Here is a 9019-nt window from a genome sequence, read left to right on the forward strand (position 1 = left end):
CTACTCTGCCTCGGGTGCTGTCCCATGTTAACTGGCTGCCCCATGGGGGGCCAGTGGGCCCCAATCGCTCCACTTCAGGGTGGGGAGGCACAGTGGCAGCCTTGTCCTACAGGAGCCCTTTCCTCCTGGAGGTAGGAGCCCCTGACTCCTGTGTGAGCTTGAGCGATATCAACCCACTCTGAGCTTCCGTTTCCCCATCTATAAAATGAGTAAAAGTTGAGTTCATTCCTAACCTCCCTTCTTCCCTTCTTGGCCCTGGGTTGTGGAATTCTGCTTTTCCAAGGGTCCAGGAATCGGAGGGGCTCACATTCTAGGTTGGGTCCTGTTTTATCTCTTTGTTCACTCTTGGGTGCCCCACCCCCACCTAAGGCTTCAGAAACACTCCTTCTCCCCCACCCCTCACCTCTGCTTTTTATAAATTGACAACTAAGCATCTGCTAGCTTTCTGGGACAAGCTTGGATGAGATTTCCACATGTGCAGAAAAAGTCAAACCTATTCATTGTGTTGCTTATTTTATAGATTTCTAACCCAAAAAGCTGCAGCCTGTGAAGCTGGTCTTGCCAGCTTCATTTTATAGGGAGAAACCGCCCAAGGCTTCCCAGCTGGTTGGGGCAGAGTTGGGACTAGAACTGAAATCTCTGGACTCCAAGCGAAGAAAGGGGCTGACAGTGTGAAATTAATGAATATGAAGCTATCGAGATGTGCCCTAGGCACTGAGTTATGCTTTTTTTCTCTTTTAATGAGGCTTTCTCATTTAATCCTTACCACCTTATTATGATTTTGGTATTATTATTACACCCATTCTTCCAAATAAGGAAGGTAAGTTCAAGTGACTTGCCCAAGGCAACAGAGCTAAGAAGAGGCACTGCTGGAAAGTGAGTCCATGCCCTCACCCTGTGCAGACTGGAACGTCCGACATTTTACATACAGGGGCTTAAGTCTGATTTTTATAACCACCCTCTGAGGCAAGGGTTACTCACTCCTGTTTTCAGAGGTGGAAACCAAGGCTCAGAGAAGTTAAGGGAGATAACATATGAAAAGGCTCGAGGCCAGGAGTTTTATGTGATCTACTCACCACCCTCACCGCATCCTTGCAAACTCAGCTCACTGACCCATTTTGCAGCTGAGGAAGCTGAGGGTTAGAGGGTGAAGGAGCCTGCCCAGAGGCCCATGGAGGCTGAGCTGGGATGGGAACCCGGGGTGTTGGCTCCAGGGCCATTGGGCCTTCCGTGATGCCATGATGGTACCATCAGGGCCAGGCCACCCTAAACCCTGTGCTCTGTGCCTCCCAGGGGAGGAACTAGGCCTCCCTCAATCCCTGCTTCATAGGGGCCTTGGATCAGCGCCCACGCTGGGCCTCAGTCTGTCCATCTGCATAATGTGCAAGTGGACGGAGGGCACCTTAAGGCAACCCGTGAGAAATTCTGGGGTCCCAGGGGTTCTAACTGCCAGAACCTAGACTTTCCCAGAGCAGCTCTGTGTCTCCACCTTGAGCCAGGGGAGCAGACCCAAGGGGCCCTCTGGAGCTAAGCAAACCCCTTGCCCAGGCTCAGTCCTCCTTCTTCCTCTGCAGATTGGCCTCATGGAGGTGCTGGTGGAGAAGATTTTTGACCTGGCATTCATGCCCACAATGAACGGTGAGAGCGGGTGCCTGCACCTCTGGGAGCTTGTGGCTTGGGTACTGGGGGATACTGGCTTGTTAGGCATGCTGGATGTGCATCTATCCTACCTCAATAGTATTTCTGAGCACTTCCTTTGAAATGTATTGATGAAAGCCTCCAAATCCAAATGAGGACCCCAAAGTTCCAGCACCTTCCTTATTTGCTTCTTTCCTGTTTGGCTGATTGTTTTATTTTTCTGATTATCTATGAAAATTCCGATTATGTATGGACATTGTATGTGTGCAAATTTTAGAAAGTATAAAACAATTAAAAAACTCACCTCACAGAGGCAATGAATCTCAACATCTGAGTATTTCCTTCTAAACTCTTTTTTTCTCCATTTTTTCCCCATGTGATTGAGATATTTTCTGACTCACATTAAAAACTGTATTTAATTTTAATTATAAAGGAACTACACGAATACATTCTCATTTTGAAAAGTTCCATTGGCGCAGATAAAGCTAAAGTCGCTCTTACCGACGTCCCCAACCTCCTTCCTAGTCCAGAATCTGCCCCCCTAGGCAGCCATATCAAGTTAGGAGGTTTTCTTGCCCGACTTTATAAACAGAGTAGACGGAGCTTGCTTTGCTCTCTGTGGTGTCTCAGGAATGTTACTGGGAAGGCTGCTTGTTGAACTATGGGGGTCATCGGCTACTCACATTCTGGGACTGGGAAGCTGCCCGATCCCTCAGGCCACTGGGCCCCAGACTCTCTCCCACTCCTGCTTCCTGGATGAGAAGACAAGGAGGGCTGGCACGTCCCAGCTGATGTCATCAGCTACACCAAAGGGGGTTCTTTTGGAGCCATCTTGATGTCAAACTAACCCTTGTTCTGGGCCCTGTGGCCAGAGGACGCTGAGTCTCACTGGTGGGGAAAGTGGTGGTTCCTCCGTGAGAGACGACGGGGTCAGGAGCTGGGCTGGGCCGACCTGGAAGGGAAGAGGTGGAGCCTCTTACATGGCTTAATCACTAAGAGTGGTGTGAACTTGGGGGCGAATCTTTTAATCATACTGAAATGCAATTCACTATTATGAGATCTTAGACTAGGTCCATAGTCCACAAAGTGAGCTCCGTAAAGCAGTCCCACAAAATACCCTGCAAAAAGGGTTCCATGGCCGAGCAAATTTGGGAAGTGCTGGAGATACTCCTGCAGCGTAGATGCACGATGTCTTTAGCTTTTTGAAAAGTCCTGCTGGAATAGGGAAGTCTATTAAATTTCGCTTAATTTACTTCCCCAGCCACTCTTTCCTATCCCACTTCTTTTTCTCTCTTCCTGCTCTCTTTCCAGAACAGTAATTAGCAGGTTTACCTAGGCTCTGACAATCTGAAAACAAACAGCACATCCCATGGCAGAGTCAATGGTTGGGGCTCCACGTGCACCTTTCCATTACTTCACTCGGCAAACATTTGCTGTCTCCTCTATGACCAGGCAGACCAGGCAGAGAGCTGGGTGATGCTGGGGACACAGTTCTTTTTCATTTTTTATTTTATTTATTTATTTATTTATTTATTTTTTTGAGATGGAGTCTCACTCTGTGGCCCAGGCTACAGTGCAGTGGCGTGATCTCGGCTCACTGCAATCTCTGCCTCCCGAGTTCAAGAGATTCTCCTGCCTCAGCCTCCTGAGTAGCTGGGATTACAACTGTGCACCACCACGCCCAGCTAATTTTTGTATTTTTAGTAGAGACGGGTTTTTGCCATGTTGACCAGGCTGGTCTCAAACTCCTGACCTCAAGTGATCCACCCACCTCAGCCTCCCAAGGGGACACAGTTCTTGCCTTCAAGGAACTCACAATGTGGTGGGAGTGACAGATACAGAAACAGAGAATTAATATTTTATAGTTTCTCTAACAGAGCAGTTCAGAGTTGGGATGGGGGTGCTGCAGGAGCCTAGAGTCATTTGGGGTCCAGAAAGCCTTGCAGAGGAGGTAACATCTGAACAGTCTCAGAGAGGGCTCAGAACTCACCACGGATGCTAGGGTGAGAGAATGTGCGCCAGGCAGGAGGAACTGCAAGGACAAAGGCCTAGAGGCATAAAAGAAATTGCCAGAGCCAGGAGTGGTACCTCACGCCTGTAATCCCAATACTTTGGGAGGCCGAGGCAGGTGGATCACGAGGTCAGGAGTTCAAGACCAGCCTGACCAATATGGTGAAACCCCATCTCTACTAAAAACACAAAAATTAGCCAGGTGTGGTGGCGCATGCCTGTAGTTCCAGCTACTTGGGAGGCTGAGGTAGGAGAATCACTTGAACCCAGGAGGTGGATGTTTCAGTGAGCTGAGATCACGCCACTGCACTTCAGCCTGGGCGACAGAGCAAGACTCAGTCTCAAATAAACAAATAAAAGAAAGAAAGAAAGAATTGCCAGGCGTAGGCGCCATGGCTCATGCCTGTAATCTCAGCACTTTGGGAGGCTGAGGTGGGGGCAGATCACCTGAGGTCAGGAGTTCAAGATCAACCTGGCCAACAGAGTGAAAATTTGTCTCTACTGAAAAAAAAAAAAGCAAAAATTAGACTTGTTGGCGTGTGCCTATAATCCCAGCTACTTGGGAGATTCCTGAGGCAGGAGAATCTCTTGAACTTGGGAGGTGGAGGTGGAAATGAGCCAAGATTATGCCATTGCACTCCAGCCTGGGCAACAGAGCGAGACTCTCTCTCTAAAAAAGAAAAAAGAAATTGCCAATCTTCTTACAAATACTGCCAGCTTCTGGTGAGACCACCACCTCTTGGACCACTGACGATGTCTGACTGTTTTTTATTTTACAGCTGTGCTGGGTTCCGGCATCCCTCTCCCCAGAATCCTCAACATCGACTTTAGCAATGCAGACATTGACGTGTTGGAGGTAAGAGGAGATGGAGCTCCATTCTGCTTTCCCTCCCTGCCCTTTGCTCGTCACCTTTGACCACTGCATTCAGGCCAGGAACTGGGAAGAGGAAAAGAAGAGGAGGGAAGGGGAGGAAACAGGGTCCTCTTCCTTCCAAGTATGGGGCTGAGGGAACAAGGAACGGAGCTGTTAAGGATCCTTAAAGACACTCTCACATTCACAGTCTCATTTAGCCCTCACCACAGGCGTCATTGTTGCCGTCTTACAGATGGGAGAACTGAGGCTCACAGCAGTAAGGGGTTTACCCAAAATTGAATGTGACATAGTTCCTTGGAGCACCTTTTATTGAGCACCTACTGTCTGCCAGGCACTGTGCAGAGGCCTGGGGATCCAGTAGTGAACAAAGACAACCCTGGCCCTTGCAAAGCTCTCTCAGCCCAGTGGGGAGATGGCCTTTGGGTAATATTCCTGAAGTAATTGGCTAATTATAATCATGGCAGGTGCTTTGAAGTTCACATGCAGGGGCTCTTGTTTCCACAATAAAAACCACCTGTGGTCAATATCTGAAATTTGGAAAATACGAAAAAGATTAAACAAACATGTATGCATCTATCTATATATATATATTCCAGCAATTACTCCTGAGAACATTTTGCTGCTTTTCATTCCAGTCTTTCTGAAGTTTTATTTTTAAACATGGCTTTGCTCAGGAAATCAGTAGCATTGGGGTTAAAGAACGAGGGCTTGGAGCCCAGTGACCCGGGTTCAAATCCTAACTCTGCCAGTTTCTAGCTGGGTAACCTCTCCAAGCCCCCATTTATTTCCTCTATAAAAAGGGGCTAATCCTAGTACCTACCCATAGGGCTGCTTTTAGGAGAAAATGGGATTCTGTGTGTAACGTGCCTTGCACAGGCCTGGCACATAATAAGCATTTCTGGAAGTGTCCACCATTATAAATACCATCACTATAATAAAGGATGCTGCAGTGAACATCTCAATGCACAAACTGTTTCTTGATTCTAGATTTAGTTCCTTGGAACAAACTCCCAGAAATGGAATGAATGAGGCCTTTGCACCAAATTGACAATTTCCTTCCCAAAGGAAATTGCCCCTCACATTTGTCCCTCACATTCATGACAGGCTCAGACTCAGGGAACAGCCCCCTTCCCACATTGCGGGGACAGTCAAGGGAGGTGGACAATGACCTTTGATGGGCAGTGCGGGCAGGGGTCAGATGCTGGCTCTGGACAGTCCCCTGCCCTGACCCCATCTCTTGAGATCCTACAGGACCTCAGCATTGCTTTGAGTCTCAGTTTTCTCATCCGAAAAGGGGAAGCAATAATGGCCACCTCATACAGTTTGTGGTAATAAATTAAACGAGATACAGCATTTTATTATAAAATGTTATTATTCACTTCAACAAAGGGGTTAGGAAACAGGAACAGGATTGGCACAGGTTTACCTTCATCATCATCATCATCATCAGCTCTACTATTTACTGAGATATTCAGTGCCCCATGCATAGTTTTTCATGGATTTGGCCTTATCACAGCCCTGGTTGATGTTTGCCCTCACTTAATAGATGAATGACTTGAGTATCAGAGAGGGTAGGCCGCGTGCTCAAGGTCACCCAGCTGGTGAGAATTAGCGTTTCCATGGAAACAGTGTGAAGCAGCTCAAACCAATGGCTCTCAGTGGGGCTGTACTGCACCCTCCCTGGCCCCCAGGGCCTTTTTGAAGTTGATGGGGATGAATTTTTCTTTCCTGAATGCGTGCAAATTTTCATGTCAAAATACATATTGTTTTATTATAAATGACTTACCTTTTTTATCCTTTGTATTCTGGTAAAGGAATTATACTGGTTTTTGAAATACATGTATACACAGGCTATAGAATCTGTGAACTTTATTCCAGAATAGTAAGATAGCACAAATGCCTGTGATAAATGCGTAATGGGTAATGGGTTTGAAAAGTTTAAAGAAAACCTCAGTCCCAGGCTTGGCCCTGTAGGCTCCCCTGTAAGTGGCAGCTGCTATTATTGTTATTATTATTATTATTATTATTATTATTATATAGGTCTTAGCCATTTATTTTGACTTTTTATTTTGAAATAATTTTAGGCACACAGAAAAGTTGCAAACATAGTACAGAGAGTTCCAGAATACCCTTCTCCCAGCTTCCCCTAATGTTAACATCTTACATAACCAGAATACCATGATCAAAACCCAGAAATTAACATTGGTACAAAATCGTGAAGAATCTGCAGATGTATTCACCAGTTTCCTTTCTATTGCCTTTGGTCTGGTTCAGGGTCTAGCCGAGGACCCCCTCTTACATTCAGTTGTCACGTCTCTTTAGAGTCCTCCAAGGCGGGACAGTTCCTCACCTTTTCCTTGTGTTTCATGACCTTGACATTTCCGATGAGTCTGGCCTGTTTTGTGCAATGTGCCCTGGAATTGATGGACACTTTTTTCACGATTGGATTGAAGTTTTGTATTTTTTGGCAAGGACACCACAGAAGTGACGCAGTCCCCAGTGCATCCTTTCAGCGGGTACCGATGTCCATGTGACTTATTCCTGGAGGTGTTCACTGTGGGTGCTTGCTTAAAGTGTTTCTTCACTGTAAAATTACTATTTTTCCCTTCGTAACTAATCAAGCTCTTGTGAGGAGGTACCTGGAGACCATGCAAATATCCTGTTTCTTGTTAGACTTTCTCCCACTAATTTTTGCCATTCAATGTTCATGGTTTTGCCTGCAACTGTCATGACTGGTGTGTGCCTAATGGCGATATTCTGCTTCTCTAGTTCCTTTGACATGTGTCAGTTGGAATTTTACCAAAGAAGAGCCGTCCCTTCTCCTCCATGTATTTATGTATTCATTTAATTATTTATTTCTGTCGCTAGAGACTCATGAATAGTTCTTTTGGTCTATGGGTTATCATCTCTTTTATTACCTATATTACTGAAGTTTTTTTGGTTTTTTGTTTTTTTTTTGAGACGGAGTTTTGTTCTTGTTGCCCAGGCTAGAGTGCAGTGGTACGATCTCGGCTTGCTGTAACCTCCACCTCCCGGGTTCAGGCGATTCTCGTGTCTCAGCCTCCCGAGTAGCTGGGATTACAGGTGTGCACCACCGTGCCAGGCTAATTTTTGTATTTTTAGTAGAGATGGGGTTTCACCACGCTGGCTAGGCTGGTCTCGAACTCCTGACCTCAGGTGATCCGCCCACCTCAGTCTCCCAAAGTGTTGGGATTATAGGCCTGAGTCACCACACCTGGCCAAAGAATTTTTTTTTTAATTATGAAAACTGGATCTTGGAAGACTGTGAAGAGGAACTCAGGCCTATTTCGCTTATTTTGGGGAATAAGGGGACAGGAAGTGTCTTTTCCAAGGTCCTCTGTACAGGGCCGGATAATGACACAGCCGGGTGCTCCTCGGGCCTGCATGACCCCTTTATCTCCGCTGTTCAGAGTTACTGCTTCCTGGAAACATGACCAGCCAGTTCTGTAGGCAGGTGAGTAGCGAGGCTCTAGCCACAGCCACCCCACCCATCACCAGCTACTCTGTTCTGCCATCCAAGGACCTTCTGGTGCTGAGCGCGTGAATGACAGAGGCAGAGATGCTGCTGCAGCTGGAAGAAGCCGGAACCAGTCTCAGAGAGGCTCGGCCTGGAAACAGACCCCTGCCCAGAGTCCTCTCAGCCTCCATGACAGGTCCCTCCCTGGCCCCCCAACCCTCTTCCTCCCTTGCCCCAACCCTGAGAAATCGTCCAGCAACTACCTGTTGGCAAACATTCCCTTCCATGGTCAGCCTGCCAGGAGGAGGAGAGTCACCTTAGGGCTGGAGGCCTCTCAGACCCCATCCCGACAGCAGGTTGAGTATTCCTACTTTCAATAAAAGACTCCACTTTCCCTGCACTTGTGACGAGTTTCCATGAAGGATCCTCCCTCAGGGTCTGGGTGGTTTGGGGATTTTTCCCTCTTTGGCTGCGCCTGGGCTCTTGGCAGTTGTAGCTACAACTGGGGGGAGGATGGTCCCTCTGGGGACAGCAGGGGAACCAGCCTGTCTCTTCACATTAAAACAACCACAAGCATTCTGCAGAGGGGTCCCCTGCCACCAGGACAGCTTCATACCTCCCTACTCCCGACTCTGACATCAGGAGGTCATTAAAGTGCAGGAATTTTGGAGTAGGGAGGATGAGGTTCAAATCCCAACTCTGTCACTTGGTTGTGTGACTTGATGAGGTCCTTAGCCTTCCTGAACCTCAATTTTCCCATCTGTAAAATGGATAATAGTAACAATTATTATACTCCAGAATGAGTGTGAGGATATTAAATAAGGTCAGGTGTTTCTGAGGTGCTTAACACTGAGGCTGACACGCAGTAGGTGCTCAATATAATAAAGTGTGAGCATGTGGAACCCTTTGCTCTAGTCAGAGGTAAACTGAGGACAAGGAGAAGTCCTTGGCATGTCTCTTGGTGAAGACAGTGCCCAGGGGACCCCTCCTAGGGACAGTGCCATGTCTCCCTGTAGAGC

The 9019-nt window shown here is 47.3% G+C and overlaps 1 protein-coding gene across 2 annotated transcripts in view; it reads left to right on the plus strand.

Annotated features, from left to right (window-relative positions):
* The window catches only part of BPIFB4 (BPI fold containing family B member 4), a 30682-nt gene extending 22282 nt beyond the window's left edge, over window positions 1-8400 (plus strand). Inside the window, exons 14-16 of one of the 2 annotated variants that reach the window (XM_021921131.2) lie at window positions 1575-1638; window positions 4428-4504; window positions 8064-8400. In XM_021921131.2, the coding sequence (XP_021776823.2) occupies window positions 1575-1638; window positions 4428-4504; window positions 8064-8087 (165 nt within the window). In that variant the 3' untranslated portion in view covers window positions 8088-8400. Of the gene's footprint in view, window positions 1-1574; window positions 1639-4427; window positions 6566-8063 lie in introns of those variants that run through there. The other variant, XM_021921130.2, reaches the window with a different exon arrangement.
* The last annotated feature ends 619 nt before the right edge of the window (window positions 8401-9019 follow it).

The sequence above is a fragment of the Papio anubis genome, chromosome 16 (assembly GCF_008728515.1).
Source record: "Papio anubis isolate 15944 chromosome 16, Panubis1.0, whole genome shotgun sequence".
NCBI classification, from domain to species: Eukaryota; Metazoa; Chordata; class Mammalia; order Primates; family Cercopithecidae; genus Papio; species Papio anubis.